The 20,897-nt window shown below is 38.3% G+C and overlaps 1 protein-coding gene across 8 annotated transcripts in view; it reads right to left on the reverse strand.

Annotated features, from left to right (window-relative positions):
* The window catches only part of TSPAN12 (tetraspanin 12), a 42,863-nt gene continuing 21,966 nt past the window's right edge, over window positions 1-20,897 (reverse strand). For all 8 annotated transcript variants that reach the window (XM_062609642.1, XM_062609640.1, XM_062609637.1 and 5 more), the window contains 4 exons: window positions 13,491-13,565; window positions 9,754-9,861; window positions 6,671-6,814; window positions 1-849 (listed from right to left, as the gene is read on the reverse strand). In XM_062609642.1, coding sequence (XP_062465626.1) covers window positions 544-849; window positions 6,671-6,814; window positions 9,754-9,861; window positions 13,491-13,565 — 633 coding nt within the window. In that variant the 3' untranslated portion in view covers window positions 1-543. The remainder of the gene's footprint in view (window positions 850-6,670; window positions 6,815-9,753; window positions 9,862-13,490; window positions 13,566-20,897) is intronic.

Raw genomic sequence — 20,897 nt, forward strand, 5'->3', positions numbered from 1 at the left:
AGAAAATCTTGCCCTTTTTTACAAATCTTGCAAATTTTTAAATCCAAGTATTGCAGTTCTGCTTCCCATGCACACAGCACAAAACCACACAATTATATATACATAGATCCCTGATTAAGACATTTTCAAAATGGCTTATTAAAAATGTAAAAGTCAATTTCAACTGAAGTCACATTTTGTTTGTCCAAAGAACAGTCATTTCTTCGAAGATGAGTATTTCTCTTCCTTTCCTGTGATGCTTCCTTAGAGGTTGTCTGCCTGTGTTTTACACATCACACAGCTTGTGAAAATAGGTTAAGCATTACTGTGCCCAGTGAATGAGTGCCTTTTAAAAAACAAACACATTCAACTCTGTTTCATGGCTGAGACTATGGCTAAGAGGCTGACTGGGTTATCCTTTCTTTGCTGGCCTCCTTCACTTCCATTCATCAGCTCTTTCTGATTCACATGAAGACTGGTATATCTGGCATACTTGATCAAACAGAATAACAACAAGAAAACCCAATTAAAACCCTTTGTGACTTCACAGATTCATTGCATCACCTATAGCTCTTCCATTTCAAACTGTGTATTAAAGCTGTTTGCCATGGATGTATGTTCAAAGATCCTTGTCAGGCTTGGTGTCAGTAGCTCCACAGAATTACATGACAGCTGCTGCGAGGTATCACTCTTCAGGGCCACGATCTGATGTGTTCCAGGATCCCTTCTGTCATAGTACAGAGCCCACAGCAAAGTAATCGTGAGGATCATAGCCAAGATCTGTGTTACTCCAATTGAGATTCCTAGAAACCTCAGCACTTGCAATTGCTTTGTTCCCCTCAAAAAAGTGTACATTTTTTTACCACATCCCTATGAAACAAAAAAAAATAATTTAAAAGTTAGTCAATATTATTTGGTTTGCAGTTCCCAAGGTTTAGCTCATCCTACCTAGTGGCTTTCCTGGCTCCCCAAAATTTCTCTCTTGCCTCCTTCAAACAATACTTTGAAAATTATTTTGCCTTCTTTTTAATCACTTCCATAATGACTTATCCAAGGTTCCTCATACACTGAGAGGTTACTGCATGTGAGCTCTAAAAGATCTGTGCTACTCTAATTTAGAAATCACTCCAAGTTCCTACCAAATATAACTGTTTTCTAAAGAAACTCAACTGGTTTTCTGAAGGTTTAAAAATCCTCTTGACCATCTTGTTTCTCTCCTTAATTTGCAGGTCTTCAAAGTCAAAGTTGTAAATTATTTTAAACTCAGACTTTTTATACAGTTACCACCACAATCTGAAGTTTAAACAATATTATAGGAAATATCTACAGACCTGCATAACCTCATCAGTTTCTTCCCACCTTTTCTCTTTTATCTGGGCTCATTATATGCCACCTTATTTAGCTCCACAGAAAGTCTCTAAGGAGTAGAAAAACCATTACATTCCAATCACCAGTAAGGAACACTGAATAAAACAACCTTTAATGGAGGACTTCTGACAAATTTCCAGAACACAGGGGGTACACAAACAGACTTTATTTAGTACTTAGTGATAATAATACCATGTACATGTGGCATTACACCTACTTTTCATTTCTGAGCTACTTGCATCTCCTCATTGCAAAAAGCATATCCACTTACACTAGTTACATTCTGCCTACGACTGTATTTTAAAATTAACTGGCTTAATTTCAGATTTGAATATAGAAACTTTCCTGCCAATTACTGTGATGATGGCATACCAATGGCCAGTTTTGCTTCATATCTTGTGCTGTTGCTACTTAAAGCAACCCGAGCAGGCAGCTTGACCCTGCTCCAAAGAGGTGACAATCCACACACTGTATTAGGAATATGGTCACACATACCACCTCTGCAATTATTTACAGAATAATAATAATTATTTTTGACACAGAAAGGATCTGGTGAAAAACTATGTTAAAACATCCCAAGTTGATGTTTCCCAGAAATGGAAATTTGTTTCTTTCCAAACCATCAGCACATGCTCCAAATTTTGAGTACATGGCCAACCAATAACTACTATGAAAGGCTTTAGAAAAGCTCCCAAGCCCTCTTAAGGCAGCAAGGATCCACAAATAGACACTGGCTCTAGGAACTACTGTACAACAGTACAAACACAAGCTACAATGCTTGTTGCTCAGGAAAGGTGATGCCCAGTCTCAGACAGGATAAAACCTTGACAAGAGGGACCCTTAGTGACTGGCCAATGTTTGTTCTCTATTTTAAACTCTGCAAGACTTCACAACCTGCAAAGCTGCAAAACTCAAAGGAACACAAGCACCAACGGAAAATTCAGAGTAACAGACTGGATGGGACAACACCCCAAACAATCAATAGGCACTGGTCCCAGAAGACAAGGAACCCATCAAGATAGGCACTGTCTTCAAAATGTCATTTTTGTGTTTATGTCCTTACTACATGTTTCTTATAGCTTTTCTGTGAGAAGAAAGCAATTGATCAAAGTGACAGAATCTGAAGACAGAACATGCTAAATAACACTTTTCAATCACACTGAAAGTCCCTAAAGCCAACAATTTCAGATGCTATAGTCCCCAGCGTATTTGATGAAAGGTCCAATTCTTGCCTCACACACAAAATTCATGCTGCACTCAACAGATTTTCATTGAGTATCTAAATTAAATTAATGCGCTTTATGATAATGGTACCAAAGTTAAAGGATCTCAATCTCTTTGCTCCATTCTTCATTTCGCTGCGTTGGCTTCTAAACATTAATACAGTTTAGTCACAGAACAGTGAGTGAATGTGGATTCTTTGACACTTGAAAAGAAAAAGAAAAACTGTAGAAAAAGCATTGTAATTGAACTTGATAAGCAACAAAACATGTCACATTGGTGTCTTCTTGAACTAGAAGGCAGTGCTGTAATTATACTACTTTCCAAATTTGTTTTTAATTACAGACAAGCTGACTGCATTTTAATACTTTTAATAACTTTAAGGAATGAAGGTACATGCTAGTCACAAGTTAAAAATACTCAACCACAGCAGTATTCAAATTCAGTTCATTCACTGCCTAGAGGAAACATCCATTAGCAGAGAGCAGTAACATTAATGCCTGCATCTCCTGCAGTACAGACACATAATTGAGACGAATTATGCCTGAACTAGATAGACTGCCTCCCTCCATTTAATGATATTCTTGCAGTTCTGCTGTAATACACATTCAAAATCAGTTTTAAAGTTGAGAAATATCCAGCCACCCTTGTTATCCTCACATTCATGCATTTTATTTCTGCTTATGCAACACATTCATAGTTGGTAGCCTGCAATCAAAGGGTACATAAATACACTTCCCCTGCAAAAGTAAAAGTTTGTCACCAAAAAGGAAGCTCTTGTTGACAGCTCAAAAGTAGTATAAAACTGTGCAGCAATCATTCAGAAGAATTAGCTTCAAATTCCCACAGAGCTATGGATTAAAGGCCTGATTCATATTTATTACAAAGGCTATTTTATCTTCTCAGTCTTAAAATGGAAACAAACCAGATATTTCTGATTTACTGCAACATCTGAGAATAAGGAGCAGATCTTAAAGAAGGCATTCTCAGAGTAGGAAAGAGAATCATCAGCATATTCAACAGATCTCTTGTATGCTCAAATTTTGAGTATACTCAAAGTATGCCAGAATACAAAAAAAATATTGACTATGCAATTTTGATTCTTCTGAAGATACCAACTCCTACCAATCCTTTTGTCTAGGTTATAGTTCCTGGTCACAAGATGGGCAGAGCTCCCCTCGTCCTCAGACCACAGTAAATCTCTGAGTTTCCTGCATGTGTCATGATGCATTTCCCTCACAACCACGCTCTAAGGTTAGACTGTTCCACAGACTGCACCAAAGGTGAAGCTTGTCAGAATAAAAGCAGTCCAAGATGACTAACACATTTGAAAAATAGCTTTGAAAATAATACTCTCAAACTAAACTCTAAGCCACCTTTCTTCCTACAAAAATTGTATTGTGAAGGATTCTAACCTAGATTAAAGAAAGCTCCAAAATCCCAGTAGAAAACTGCAGCACAACTACAAAAAAAACTACGTGATCAATCCCAGCCAAAACAAACTTCAGTTTTCTGAACTACTACAAAGAATTTTTCTGAAGTACCATAATGAACTTGCAAAGCATTTACATAAGCCAATTTTAGGCTGGCGAGTCTAATACCATCAGGCTCCCTCTCAAACTACCAAATTATGCAAGTTTGTTTGGAATCACTTTCGAAAATGGCTTTTCTCCTTCTAATCTCCAAAGCAGAAGTCAGACCGATTAGCTTTGCAAGTGCAAGCTGGTTTTGCATGATACTGATAAACACATTAGCAAGCACACCCTATGAGCCTGTGAAACAACCCACAGGCACGGACCATGGAAAAAAACAAATGTTTTGCCAACCAAATACTGTAAATCTCATAAAGCAACAGAGTATTTTTGTGGCTGGTAAAATAGAATATAGCCTGTCCAGTTTTTTAAGGGATTATGGAGTAGAGAAAGAAAAATATTTTTTTCTGAAAGCTGAATCTATCCAAAACACTCTGGGGTATAATAGGGGAAGAACCATAAATACACCCTTCAGGTTTCTTCCATAAAAAAGCCAGGCAGGCTTTATTAAGTGGGTCTTAACAAAGCCCTGATGTTCTACAACATCATCATCTTTGGCTGTTAATTTTCTACAAGTAGAACCAAAAGAACTTGAACATACAAAGTGCACAGAGAACCACTTTCCCAGAACATGGCTAGGGGAATGAAATATTAGCAGAAGAGATGACATAAGAAAATCCTGCAGTTTCAACAAGACACTCCAATGACTAGTACTCCTCAGAATTTTCTGAGCTTCCCAAGCTCAACAATTTGTTTCTCATTGAGTGACACTGCTTACGTACTCTTGCCTTTTCACATAAGCAGGAAGGATGCTCAAGGCAAATGAACATTCTGCAGCTTCCACACTCTTACACACTTTGAGCACTCTCTACAGCAGAGTTGGTCTGTGTGGTGTCAATACTGGCAACAGTATTACAAAAAAAAACTATTATTGCAAAGTGAGTCCCAGTTCATTCTTCAAGCATGAGTAAGAGACTAGGCTTCTTCTGGGGCCTGCTAAAGTGCTTTGCGATTCAGATACTAACACTTCTAAAGTGTAACCAGTGCTGGGAGCTTTGCCATAAGGCAGGAGAGTCTCTATTATTAGCTGATGGAAAGAAAACAGCCTCTGACACTATCTTTAAGGTTCCCTAGCACAGACTGGCCTTCTGAGGCACAGGCCTTTTGGCAGCTCTTCCTTCTCACTTCCTAGTGGAATCACACCAGGCCTAGGATGGTTGTCTCAACGTCCATAATAAATTACATCATTTCTGCTCATAGAGTCAATGCCATACAAATGCATTTCAACAAAACCAAACTGTTTCCGGGCAACAGCTAATATTCATTTTGGCTTGTTTTTACAGTGGGTCTCCCCTGCTTCAGAGGTATCTCTCCATAGCATCTCAACAAGAGCTACATAATTAGATTCTTGTAAGAAATTTTTTAAAGTGGTAAGAGACTGGGACAAAATAAAATGGTTCTTTGAGTGATCTTCCATAATGCAGAATTTCATTGTCTGCTGGAAAAATATTCATGCTACAGCATGTGGAAGGACACTTCTCAGGCTCATCCTCCTTTCTATGCACCCTATATTACTTTAAAGAAAGCAAATGAAAAAATACATCTCTTCTCAGAATCTCCTAACTACTTGATGTAGACATGCAGTTTGCCACTACTGGACCACCTGGCCTGTTGGTCATTCTGCTATTACTGAATGCACAATTAAAGATTTTCAGAGGTCTGCTAGCATAAAAAAAACCAAAACAACAAAACCCCCAAAATAGGGTATCAAAGCAGTCTCCAGGCAAAGGTGACTTTAGACAACATTTTTGTGAGAACAGTTAAAATTGTGTAGTAAAGAACATATTTACTTGTTTGTGTAATTTTCACCCTAAGAACAGTAATGGTTTGCTACCATGATCGCCTCCCTCACCCACTTTAAAAAGGTCCTCTCCTGATTTTAAGGTTTTTGGTTTAGATTATTTTTTTTTCAGTAATAATCCTAGTGTAATGTAGTAGAGTTAGAGCGAAAGAGCATTTTCACACAAAGTTTCTCTGCATTCTCACAGTGGAGCAACTGAATTACCTGCCTCCTTGCATAAGTCCTGTTAAGAGAGCTCTCATCTTCCAAAGGACTTCTCAGAAGCATCCTTCACTGTACAACATACCACTTCAGTCCTCATTACATCATGGAAAGTAGAATTTCTCTTCATTTGGCGATCTGGAGACTGGACATTACACTAAAACTATTTGTTTGGGTTTTTTTTTTATTTCTGACTGAAGCAAATTTCAACTCCTACTTAACCACTATAAAACCAATATTCAAGCACATCTCAGATGTTAACTGCACTGCTAACAAGTCATCTCACTTCCAGGTAAGGGTGGGTGGGTTGTTTCTCTCCTTTTTCCTTTCTTTCTTTCTCCCTCTGCTTCAGCACTAATCAATAATAAACATAAACAAACACAACAAATACTTTCCATAAACACAATTACACAACAAGCTCTTCTGGTTCATTGCAAATTATGAGTTTGGAAAATGGATCAGGAAGAATGTACAAAGTCTTCCGAAATATCCACACTTTTCTTCTTACCTCCTGATAAAGGGCACTGAGATCCTCATGATGTGCCTGCTTAGAGCATCCTGGGAACTCCCTGACACAACAGGAGTCAGGCGGCCAGTCCATTTCCGTCATTTCCAGCCAGTCTGTGAAGTACACCACCCCACAACATTTAAACTGCAAAGGAAGGATTAGCCAAGATCAGCAATGATGATGTTACTTCTTCATAAAAGTAAGTCATCAAAAAAGCTACATAAATTCCTGTTAACGACTCCCACAACATTTACGTAGGACTAAAAACATTTACAAGAGCTTCTACGTATCCTGTTTTGCTGCACTTTGACATAAAGGTGACATGAAAAATGTAGTGAACAATGAGCACCTCAGAAACAGCCAATGATACTGCTCTGCCGTTTAAATCCCAACTGCTCCCTCAAAGGATGCTTCACAGAAATTGACCTACCATGTAATTCTGCTATCCTTACTACAAGGAACTAACACATTATAAAGGGTGACTAATGAATAAGTACACCTCTGGCAGAAGGAACTAGTAGGAAAAGGTGATTAAGGTCTTACTAGTGAGGATTATTCCTGCAAGGCTAAAACTATGGACATGTCTGTTGAAAATCAAATACGAAAAAAAACAGACCTATCTGAATACAGACAAAGAAAAAGATTTTAAAAATGAGTGAAAAGGTATGGAAATGACAAATGCTGAAATGAAAAAGGGAAAAGGAAGGAAGGAAGGGGTATTACACTAAAATAAAAACTGCAACAGAAGAAACCATAAAAGCAAGAAGTCTGTCTGCAAAGCAGATGAGTCATAATTGGCTACAAAAAACACCTGGTCTATCAACCTGTCTTCTCTGCAAAACACACCAAGAGAATTAAAGCCAAATGACCAGTCTATGACATTCCTAGCTGCTGTCACATAAAAAAGGGTTAAAGCAGCTATATCAAATTTTCTTTGGAATTGGATGACGAATTGATATAATGAAAAAACAAACAAATAAACAAACAAACAAACAAACAAACAAACAAGCCTTGCTGCAGGAACAGGAAGTTGGTTTTTTGGTTTTTCGGTGTGGGGTTTTTTTTTCCCATCTGGATGTTCTCTAGTACCAGCCTGAGTTTGTTAGTCATCACCTGGTCCCTCTAACCCATGGGCTTGGGAACGTTTGCCCCCCTTACCTGCTTCAGAGTCAGAGTCCTGTATACCACACCTCACTGCAGTCACAACCAAGCAAATCAGTGCCCTGACACTAGGTTAGTACACACTGTGCCTTGACTTCACCAGTCCTCTTACAAATCCCACTTCTTCCTCTTTCACTAGAGCTGTTTTTTGTTAATCAGTCTGTGGGTCAAAATCCTCCCAGTGCTCAAGTTGTGGCTCCTCATTGTAATTGCAAAGACTACTCATTAAACATCCTTTTATTAATCTCAAATCTTTTCTTCCCCCTGCCCAGTTCTTCCTTCCTGACTTCAACTGACCCTTCCCATCTTCCTTAGCATAGTCACAAATGATAATAGACCAGCAAGGGGGTTATGGAGAAAAGACATTTACCATCTCTCTCAGATGTGAAAAGATACAGAAGAGTGAGCACAAGGCTGACCAAGGCTGAATCTTTGCAAACAAAATTGCACATTATAATTTTTTTCTTTTGGAAAAAAAGAAAACAATAGCGCTGAGAAGGGCCCCAGGCATAGCGCTCATTCAGATGTAAAGCACATAACAGGCTCACACATCCACCATCTGAGTTATGAGTAGACAGAGTAAAATTGAGAGTCCACCAATTAGGTAGGAGCTGTAAAAGAGACTTCTTAGCTCACTTCAAACTTTCCCCAGATCATTCATCTGACCAGAGATGGAATATAGGAAATCTAAGTTCTAAAAGAAACCTTTTCTCCCCTGGAAGAGTTAACGCACAGTTGAAGTTTTATTAGATTCCTTTTTTTCACATTTATATTTATTCATATTAAAACCAGCCATTATGATGACACCACAACAACCAGGAGGATAAAAGGCAACTTCTAAATTTAATCAATCTGTACGTTAAAAAAAAAAAATACAGTACGAGGTCTATTCAAGGAAAATGAGGCCATTTAATTATATCACCTCAGTTACAGAACAGACACACTCTACCTGTGTATGAAGAATTACTCAGTTTCACAGAGCACTTGCATAGCCAAAGCAGGGAACTGGGGAGGGTGGGGGTGTGTTTAACCTCATGTAGTCCTCACTTTTTCTTTCAGGTTAAGTATAAATACAGACTAACCGAGTGCTGCCAGGAAATGTTTAAATAAACAGGAAATCTGTGCAACAATGATAGATTTCAAGAAGGGCAACACAATGACAGGCACTCAAAGAGTTCTCTTCCTGCATGTGAGTTATATTTGGAGTTAATGGGTTTTACCTTGAGCAATTTCATGTTTTTGTAACATAACAGTTCATTCTTTAAAAACAGTTCTGAATTTTAGTAGGCTAGAGGGCAAAGCTGTGAATAGACAAGGAAGCTTTTTGGTTTGTTTCCCACCCCTTCAGTCAAAGGAAATAAAAACCCTGATCACTTTCTCAAACCTCAGCCAAAGAGACAGTGTTTGCATCTTTGTGGAAACTTCCTGTCTCCCTCATTTCCAGATGAACACATTATCTTAACCAGGACTGCTCTGTGAGAGGGTAACTAACGGAGTCTACAGGAAAGGGAGCACAGTTTAATATTAAAACAGCCTATAGAAATGTTTGTTTCACTTTATTTGCAGATTCTAAGTTTTACATACATCATATTCTTAAATGTTACAACAATCCTAAAAGGTGTTGGTGTCCTAACCTTACTAGCAAAGGAGAATACAGTGTCAGCAATTTAACTGAATTTACTCACATTCTTTTTTTGGTGTTTTAGGGTTTTTAGGACATACATAAGCTCAAGAGTTGGGTATCAAGTGATGCTAACAGATATCATCACTATACAGGATTTCACATAAAATGAACTTGCATTTATTTACCTATTCACTTAAAACCAAACCCTTTTTTTTAAAAAATAACATATCTTATAATATCATAAATAACATCGACCATGCATGTATTACTTCAGATCATGAATTAACTGTCATCTTACCTCCCTCTGGAAGAAATTCCAAGCATGGGTCAGCCACTGGTACCTAGGTAGGCCATAATTGGTCATCCTGGCTTTCAGTGTGATCATATCAGACCACTGCACCGGAACCTAAAGCAAGGAAAGAAAAGCAATTCACACAGTTTGTGGCTCCAAACCCAGAACTTCCATCGATTCTGAGATCTTTCCAATGAAATGACCAAAACAACTTTTAATTAAACAGTAAAATAAGTGCTTCAATTTTTATGATATTGAAACTTTATGACATTTTATTAAAATATCAGAAAAAAGTTATTTGTTTGTGTCCAAATTAATGTACACTGGAAAAGGAGCTGCATTTTGGAGAGATTCAGAGACAGCTGGGTACAATCTGATTATGATATCACCAGATTTTTTGCCTGACATAAAACTTGAACAGAGCACCATTTGTCTGCCCCAGTTTAGATATCTCGCTGGTGTCATCTTAGTCAACAGAAAGAAACAGGCAGACATATGGGGAAGTTCACCTCAAAATAAATATTTTAAACAGAGCAGATGAATCATTCCATTGAAGTCTCAAATCCACTTTACTTTGTCAAGTGACATACTTAAATGTGTAACTTCTAAACACACAGAACTATCCGAGATGAATTTTACCCCAAGTCTTTTCAGTGGCTTTGCATGCAGGTATCCTGAATGTACTTGATTTCAGTATCTTGTCCAATAGTAACAGGGAAGTGTAGATAGACATAGAGGCCCCATGAACTTTTTTCTTCACATGCAGCCTTGTAAATCTTTCTTTCTGAAAGAAGAATACTTTTAAGTATTTTTCTTTCAAATTTGGCTACTCAGAATTGAGGTGCTCTCCACTGTCAGACTATGACCCTCAGTCAGCAATTTATTTAGAAACAATAGAAACAAGTCCTATGGTACTTGGCATACAATGCAGTTACAAGTCAAGATAACTAACTTCGGCAGCACAAATTTCAGTGTGCCAAATGAAAACAAGGAGCTGAAGACTTTGCAGCACAGCATTCATGCTGAGTTTTGCCTTGTTCCCACTAGCCTTAACAGATACCATGAAAGAAATCACAATTACAGCTTTTATTGGGAGGACGGAGGACCCCAGCTCTTCTAGCAGCTATGACTTAGGTCTCCTGTTCAATTTGGAGTCAAAGGTAAGGGCATTCTGCAAATAGCAATAAATGGTATCTAAGAAAAAAAATTATCACAATACTTCCTAAGGAGCCTGGAATTCATTTTGCCAGATGCTCTACAAAAAACAGGGACAATCACCACCTGACTGACCCCATAATCCAAATAAGAACATTTCAAAACGTTTCAATACCACTAAGTTATACTACATTATCGAAACTTTGGTAAAGCTTGATATCATGAATATGAATATGTTAATAATATCTTAACACACCTTTAACGTAGCAGTTTTTATTTATTAAGCTATAAAGCATTGAATTCACAAGTGTCCACATGAAAAATATTTTAGCAGTAGAATACTAAGGTTATTAAAAACAGTACCACAGAACATTTCTACCACAAACATTTACACTGTTCACTCTAATAAAGTAATTTGGTTTTGTATTCCATGCATTTCTCTTTCCACCGCACTGGAATTTAGCACTCTGCTTTCTTTGGATATTATTTGATATCACTGAAATTAAGTTCATACTTGCCAGACTATGTTTTTATTATCTTATTTGAGTTGAATATAGTCCAAGGTTACACATGTAACACAAGGCATCCAACTTCTTTATGAAAACAATTGAAAGCAAGAAAAAAAAGAAATAATCAAGAAGTGACATAAGGAAATTAAAAGCAAATCAAAACAAACTAAACCCTACTGCAGGAAGGCAATTTGAATTCTGGAGCTAAGGAGAGGTACCAGAACCTGCTTGACTGCTCCAAGAATGCCAACATGTCACACTAAGGACCATCAACGCATCTACTAAATAGCTTCCCATCAGTTCACGCATGCAGTAGTGCACAGTAATACACGATCTTGAGATGCATTTGTTTGGCTACACACCAACAGTTTTCTGTAGCGTGGTTTCAGTTTAGCATAAGTTCTGTAAAACTCTGCTTGCCACTGAGATCTACTTATTCATTATTATTTTTCTAATGAGTATCAAGGCTTGACCAATGCCCAAGTAAGCTAAGAACCCACACTGGCTTTTCAATCTTGTGGGTGGACAAATTAGTCATGAAGCACACTTCATGCTGAGAGCTATCATGAGCTGGAAGGAAAATCATTCATACAAGGACTCAGAGCAACTTGTCCACATGCCAAGGACAGCCCATATTTCATCAGCAGAGGCAGTTATCCCCCAGTGGCATTTTTGCCAACATCACTCACCCACCTACACTAACGCCAACTGACTCTTTCAAACCCACCAGTGGCTCATGTGATTTTATGTTACACTGAAACTAATATGACAAGTCACCTGCATGGGTGTAAGAGGGAGTCTTATCAAATAGAGTAGGAGAAAGCATGCTCTAGGAAAGTGACCTACACAGGTATGGAAGAACCACTGAAAGCCAACTGTGCTCTTCCAGACTGCCACATTCCCTAAGGGGTCTCAGCAGCAAGAAAGAAGCAAGAAACCCGAGTCTGGCCCACCTCATCACCTGAAAGGCAGTAGTGTTAGGACAAAGAGAATAAGAGGAGAAAATTGGATGGAAAGAGAAAATACATCCCCAAAAGATAGCTGTAACTGTCCTCCTTGGCAAAACCCCCATAGAGGGCAGCTGTGCCCATAGGATGAAGCATGTCTCTGCCTGCATTTCCAGTTTTAAAATGCATCAATGTAAGCTGACATTCAAAGTAAGGGGATAGCCTTTACTGCTGTTACATTAGAACACCCCTCTGGAATCTGTACTGCAAGCAAGGGAATGAAGGCTGATGCAAAGTGCTGACACATAACTTCAGACTTCAAATCTGCCAGAAATTCCTTTGGTCCCAAAAGACTCTCTCCCATCTTACTGCAATGTAAGTGCTACTCACTGTTGAAAAGACCAGGATATTGGGCATATCATTATTCATAAAAATGTACCAAATTGAGAACAAGATGTAAGGACATAGCAGCCAGCAGAATAACATTTTCTACACTTACCCATTTTCTTGCATGCCAGTTACAAGTTTTCAGTTTGAACATTAAAGGTTGGTACAGCTATAAAAACTAGACAGAGATAAAACCTCTTCACAAGCTTACAGAAGAGTGTTTTATAGCTAAGACATGTTTTGCTTAAAACTGGCATTTCTAGCTTGTGGGGGCAGTGTGAAGATTTCAGCAGACAGCAAATCCTCTGTTGAAAGAACATACTGTCTGTTTACAAAGCAGTACACTCAGTTCTTTAAAACATGAAGAACTTCGGGGCAAAATCCCTTCAAATTCTCACATCTCCTCTCTCAGAATACTTATCTTAAGGCTTAAGGTCATTCTTTATCCTCAAAACTTCCACTGACTTCAATGAGAACCTGCCTAAGTGAGAATTAACAAAAAATAAAGTCCTTAGATCAGGGACTGCAGGATTTGGCTCTCCACTATAGAGAGGATAGAGAGAAATTCAGAAGGGACCTTCCAGACAGACAAGATTTCTTAGAATTCTCTGTTTAAAAAAGAGCCAGTCACTTTAGACTGTCAGAATAATGAACAAAGATAAACACCACAGCAATCAGAAAACAGCTAGCTAATGGAAATCTGTTTTCTTCTGTTGAAAAAATGCAGCCTCCTTTTCTGACTCACCGTTATTTCCTGCTCGTAGGTCCAAACACCACAGGCCAGTTCAACACAGAATATTACAAGCAAGCTTCCAAAGTACTGCAGAAAACAGAACGGCCTTATGTTATTTTTGCTATTCAGTTTAACTTTGAAAAAAGGACTTAACAATTTGAAGGACATCTTGAAACATTAACATTTCACATGACTGAAGACATGGAATGTAAAATACTCTTCTTAATCAAAATATGAAAGAGTCATCTGGCATACTTTCTAAAAGATTGTCATGTGATTTCATACAAGCTTAACATGAATATTATATGAATATTACAATGGGAAAATAAATTCATTTCCTTGTTGCCCAAGAGCACAAGGCTATCATGACACATTATGCTAAAGCAGATGAAAAGAGGACAATCTTTTTTCCTGTCATATAGGTGAGGGAAAAAAAAACAACTCCTCTTTTTTCAGTTCTACCCGTTTAAGCAACATATACAAATCATGACAATAGCCAAAAGCAAAAAGAAAAAAATAAACATAAAAAAAGAGCAAATTGACAATACAGAAGCAAACCAGGTTCTTGAAAGCCCTGTTCTCATGAAAGTGATTTAGATATTTGAGATCATGCATAAATGTACAAGTTCTAACCACTGAACTACTTAAAAATAGAAAATACATGTATAAATGAAGAAGCTGTACCAGTCTTGATGAAGATGGTTAAGAAAAACTGACTGCTGTGTTTAAAAAGAGCAGAACTATCTTCTATATAGCATCAACAAACCCTTCCTGAACTTCAGGATAAAGCCACACTGGTGTTATCTATTAAAAGTGATGCATTTATCTTTTGATTAAAGCAGAATATAGCTCCATTTATCCTTAACTCCAAACTTTCTTCCATGTCAATGGACTGAGCTCCCCCTTGTTCTCAGTACACAAGACTTAAAGTTACAGCCATCATGGATTTTAATTTTATTTGAAAATCAAATCACGATGTAAAACAGAATAAATCTATAATTCAATTAGTAGGGTACATGCCAAAAGGCTCCTAATTTAGTCATTTAATTCTGGAATCTATTTAGGACAGGTATAAAACACATAAAACATGTACTGAGGATACAAGATGGGGGTAAATAAACTATATTATTTAGAATAGAGAATATAAATCCACAAGTAGTGGGATTTAACAGTCACCTACACAGCACCTTTTTCATGCACCCAGTCTGGAACTGAGTAATTCACAGATACCTTGGCAGCCACTGAAGAGTGTCATCCTTAACTCCTACTTGCTGATCAGATCTATCTCCCTGTATTCAATGCCCTCCTCCTGCAAAGGTCAGTTCAATAAAGATGATATTGAATGAAGACACCCCATTTTTCTAACCTCCACCACATTACACTGCATCATCATAGTCAATATAGCTTAACAACATATTGCACACCCTTACAAATCAACACTGCAAGCACATGAAGAGCTCCTGTACAGGCCTTCAATAACCAGTATGTTCATCCTCCAAAGGTTCAAAAGAGGAAAAAATTTTAGTCATACCTTGTAAGAACCAAGCAGCTTTCTCTAAAAAATAAAATCACAAACTTCTAGACAATGTATCCACTATCACCGTAGTGCCTGCAAGTTACGCAAATACTCTGCATACTCCGCAAATATTCACTTCAAAAGGAGATAAGAATACCACATCCTTTAGCTCTATTAATTCATATAAAAAAATGTTTAAGGATATTGTGGCTAATACTGACATTTTAGAGAGGAAGAACAACAAAATATTTTAATGAAAAGCAAACTTGAGTACTCAGCTGACAAAGAAAATTTTAGTGGCTTTATACTCTAATTAGATATTAAGCCTGGGACTGCCTGCTATCACCAAATCTTATGCCAAGCTCACTGATTATGGTAAAAGCAATACATCTGCGAGTATATGTATGGCACTCTCTGGAAAACTCTTCATTTGCAGTTCCTTGCAACAACAATTCATTCACCAACCTTAACATCTGAAACATCCTTGGTTTTGTTTAGTTAGGAAAGTTCATGTTAGCAGTTGGAGAAAGAAGACCCAAACCCAAGATTTTCTCCAGTAACTGAATCTAGCCCAGGACAGAAAACTATTTAGCCAGATTCACTCATAATCCACTACTGAATCTGCCAGGAAATGAGCACTCCTGACTAGCTACATCTGGACACATCAGGGCCCTGTAGAATCAAGCCTTCTGTCCCAAGAAAGCACATCTTCTGTCCATAAGGCAAAGGACAAGACAAAACGCACAGCATTTACACACATGAAAGCACACACTAGGATATGAGCAACTGCAGACATACCAAACTTGTACAAAGGAGCTTCAGTTTCCCTCTTCTGCTGACGGGGAATATTATACCTCTCTCTAAATGCAATGGTTTGCAAAACAAATAATTCTTATGACAGTTGTGTATGTGTGGAAAAAACCCTCTAACCATTATTTAAATTTCCTACCCTTAATTTCCATCCAAACCCAGAAACTTACTGATTTCAGAGCTTATTCCTTGTCCCCAGTTAGATTCCCACAGGACTCTGAATGTTAAATGCATCTTCCTGCATTTACACACTTCTGCTTTTTGCCAGAAACTCGAATGTGGTTTTGAAGCAAGACTTAATATTTCTTCCTATGGGCTGAGTGGGTACATTCTGTAAAGGAGACTAACCCACTGAGGAATGCTATTGAGCACTATGCACAAAACTGTGCCAGCAGGTCACTGATACTACCTTCTACAGCACACCTCCCTCAGAACAGTTTACCGAGATATTTTCTATGGTTTTTTTTTGTTGTTGTTTTGTTTCTAGGTTTTGGGTGGCACAGAAAGGGTAGGATAGGGAAAGACACAAAAGGAAGCAAATGTTTTTGCAAAGATATCTACAGGTCATCATAAAATAACTAAAAAAAAAAATCTATAAGCAATTAATGCAAACCCACAATCACTTTAAAAACAAGAGACTTTTCACATGGCAAATACTATAGACTTTTAACATCCCTCTTTTGAAGGCAACTGCTGATCACTATACTTCTCCCCCCAGACAGACTCTATGCAAAGTCATCAGAAAATTGAAGTGGCTCCTTCATCCTGTTACAAACCTGTCAGAGTCCATTTCATTGAAAGATTTCCTCCAGCAAGGAAGAAAAAGCTAAACCAGCAAGGCTGTGAAAAAAGCTAAAACACTGCTTCCTTAAGAGTGGCTGAATGACTGAAATGCTGGTAGAAAACACTCTTTTGAGAGTAACAAATCAACGTAAGAATATTTGCCAATAAGAAAAAATAGAAAAAAAAAAACCTGCAGTGGGCATTTACTGCTCCTAAGCCACAGATATGCATGTGGCCAATACACTAAATTTTAGCACCCCTGCAATGTCAAATGGATGTGTCAATTAGCAGGGCTAGTTCTTCTGCAAGCTCCTCATTAAACTTGCACACCACTACTGGCCACAGGGGATAAAGGCAGGCAGCAGCTCAGTAAAGCAGTAGCTTTCCAACAGGAGCTTCTCCTCTAATACCTTGAACCTTGCACAAGCACCTGGGCTTTTCTTCTGCAGCCTTGGATAGGTATATGCGTGTGGATCCATCTTCAGAGCACAAAGCTGCACCACTGACAGCCTGCAGAGGCTTAAACAACTGGAAAGAAGTGGGAACAGGAATAAAGTAATGACAGTAATAAAGCAATGAGAGTAATAAAGTAATAAACAGGGATAAAGTAATAACAGTAATTCACTTTCAGAGAAAAGCAAAGACAGAGGGGTGAAGGGCCAAGGAAAGATACTGAAGATATTCCCTGTGTGAATATCAAGGTCAATTACCTGTCCAGTGTGTGTAATCACCAGCCCTGCTCTGCTGGAATACTCTTCATGTGGAACAGGGTAAAAATGACTACAGCTGACATCCTCACCCTGCCCTGAAAACTCTGATGCAGAAACCACTCACAACAACAGCACAGAAACCCACCACAATGAGTACAACCTGCTAGTGCAGAGATACTACCAGAGCATGCTCAGCTTCTAACAGTCTCAAGAGAGGTTTTGCTCTTAAGCAAGTCAGACAACTGTAGGTCCACTTCTACAGGGAATTCATATATAAGGCAGAAGGACAGTGGGATAATGGATATACTGAATGGAAATCCGGTGATGATAAAATTCAGCCACAGAAGGGAGGTAAACATTAAGAAAATAATCAAAGACAGAAAAAAAAAAATAAAAAATGGGTACTAGCATTAAAGTAATAGTTTTTGTTTTCATTCAGACGGCTTTCAGATAGCTATACACATAAAGGCTATCAGAACCTGAGAAAGTACTCAAAACATATGTTATTTTCAAATATGGATAAAAAACATCAAAATAATTCAAACCTATTTTTAGAAAGATCTGTGTGGACTGTCCAAATAGGATCAACAGTTTCAGTCTGAATAAAATTCCTGTACACCACAGTAGCATCCCATGGGAGCATATAAGCTCCATATATGCCAGTGCTCCATACATGGAGCATACATGCTCTGGCATATGCCAAAATGTCTTCGTATTTCTCAATCTAAGGCTAAAACCTGAACTACAAAAGTAACTTAGCTTAATTAAGTTATGAGTTTTTCTTCTATTTGTTCTACCAAGCTAAGCAAATGACCACCACCACCAAACACATTACAGGAACACATTTTTCTTTGATCATCTCAACCATTCTGATATAAACACAAAAAAATATAGCAAATCCAAGCACAAAATTACTACTGCAGACATGCTGCATTTGTTTAAAAGGTATTTGCTCCAACAATTCCCATTCTGGTCTGAGAGCAACAGTGAACAGCGCACACATGAAGTGCCTCTCAGCATAAAATCTGCCCCCTCATGGCCTTCTATACGGCAGAGTACAGGATTTTTTTTTATGGTGCAATGATGGGCAATGGCAGGCAATGGCAGTGAAGGATATAAAGCATGAAGTACAACAGTTTATGTTTTTTTCAGAGATGTAATACAAAACTCTTACTGTTGTTCTAGAGATTTTTTGGTTTGACTTGAATATGCCACATGAGTCCTGCAATTAATCACTTAATTTGTCTATGCTTTTCAGGCAACAGGTGATGAAAACTGGTAAAAAATAACCTCTATTTTTGTTACTAACACGGCAACAGGAAATCGGAAAAACTGGGACTTCAGAAAATGCAGTATATGGAGGGAGTCTAAAAATTTTGCTCCTCCTCCCACCCCAGTCACCATTTCAAATACTCTTCTCCAAAGTATTTCCAAGAACACTGATTTCTCTTTTTTTTTTTTTGGACAGTGGAAATATTAAATCCTAATTACATTTAGGAAAGGAAAACTAGAGATAAAATTCTTGTGTCCTGCAGTAGCCTCCTTCAGTGCAATAGCCAGGGCAACATGAATACCCCGTGCCCTATTATCAGCCATCCCAATCACCCCACTGGCAGAGATACAAAAACCACATGACTATCTTCAAAGGATGCCCTTCCAAACGCTACTGTAACTATTATGCTAGAAATGAAGCTATGAGCAGAGGCCCTCAGAAATTTTATGGCTATAGGTACTTAGTGACCAACAGGTCACTATAACCCTCTGGTGCGAAGCAGCCCAGGCAGGTAAGGATAGCCATACTACAAAGCCATACATACACAGGTATGCTCCTGAAGTGATACCATGTGGGTTCTTTTTGCTCCGCCACAGCCGGGTTTGGCAATTTTTTGCCAATGACCTATGGAATGCCTCATCAGCATTCAGCTACTATAACCCGTAAAATCAGTGGGCTGTTAGCCGATGCACAAGGAGAATCAAAGACCCGAACACATGCCCAGTCATGCTCACTTGGAAAATTTGGTCTACAAGACTTTAGAAAGCCTTCCTTTTTTGAGCAAATGTATCTTTTATAAGGAGGAAATTCTTTCCTGTTAGGGTGGTGAGGCACTGGAATAGGTTACCCAGGGAGGTTGTGAATGCTCCATCCCTGGCAGCGTTCAAGACCAGGTTGGACAAGGCCTTGGGTGACATGGTTTAGTGTGAGGTGCCCCTACCCATGGCAGGGGGTTTGGAACTTGATGATCTTAAGGTCCTTTCCAACCCTAACTATTCTATGATTCTATCTTTCGTTGAAGGACCAGTGTACTTTCTAATGAATCATCATTCACATGCTCTGCGTTTTATTTAATAAACATCTTTTTCATGCTTTACGACTCTCCTCCCAAGAGTTTTGTTTCCTTACACAAGGCATAAAACTTTTTTTTCCCCTCCTCTGATTCAAGAGAAAACACAACCCTTATGTCCTTATGTCAGAGCAAATGAAAAGTAACTTATTAGCAAGTCCAGCCTCCTCAGACTTGCTGTCTGGCACTCATACCACCTTCTCAGGCAACATGGTCCACATGGCAAGAGAGGCAAGGAAAGCTCGGGGAGGGAAGGGCAGGGTCTAAATGAGATTCCAAGGGTAAGGCAGCTGCAGAATGAAACCTTACGGGAATCTCTGAAAGAGTAGAGTATATGGTATGCAAAACAAGTGCCAGAAGATTTTAACAGGCTTATGTATAGCATTTCCTGATGGCTAACAGCATGAGAGAGTCAGCTTTGTTCTTTGGAGACACAAGCCATCCAGACATCTGTCTGCACCCTAACCACCATCACTAGATCACCAACAGGAACCAGACTCTTTCTGTGCAAAATCCAGTAAGAAGTCCCTCCTCCTTCAGTAAGTTATAAGCTACGGTTCCCTTTATTTATCACAACTTACAAAGTAAGGAGGTTATTTTAACTGTTATTTTAATCCAGCTATATTCTTTAAAAATGAAGCACTCATTAAACAGATGCAGACAAGCTGCATGGAAAACTGAAATCCTCTGTTTATCCACTTCGGCACCACAAACTTTCCCCTGCCTGCCCTGCTCCCTTCCAGCTCCCTCAGCCCTGCCCTGAAGGGATTAACAGTTCATTTGTCATTCCAATTTAAAATTTGGTTTGCTTGCTTGACAACGCAGAAATCTGTGAGAAACACAGTCATGAGTCAACAAAAGAATGGGCTGAAGCCACCAACTTACAATATTAGCTACTGAATGCCATCCAGTTCTTCAAAATAAATATATTCCACAGCAAAATAATCAAATATCTCTATTATTTTAGATTTATTTTACCAGATCACAAAATTTTATCAGTGTCTTCCAGCTTGTAACCTTTGCAAAGTCCAAGTTTTATATGAGTTACAACTTTTCCTAGAAACCTTTGTAAATAACTTCCTGAATAAAAAAAAATTGAATTATGGCAGTGAACATTACAATCTTCTAAGGTATGTGTCCAAGTTCTTTTGATTGACCCCTGTGCTTTTTCAAAACCTAAATAAATCTGTTTATGAATAGTTAGGACTTTGTTCACAGCCTAAATTCTTCTGCAAAGTACTAATGACCTGTTTTAAAT

The sequence above is a fragment of the Pezoporus occidentalis genome, unplaced genomic scaffold, assembly GCF_034315485.1.
Source record: "Pezoporus occidentalis ecotype Australia unplaced genomic scaffold, CSIRO_AGI_Poc_V1 ctg14, whole genome shotgun sequence".
Classification (NCBI taxonomy): domain Eukaryota; kingdom Metazoa; phylum Chordata; class Aves; order Psittaciformes; family Psittacidae; genus Pezoporus; species Pezoporus occidentalis.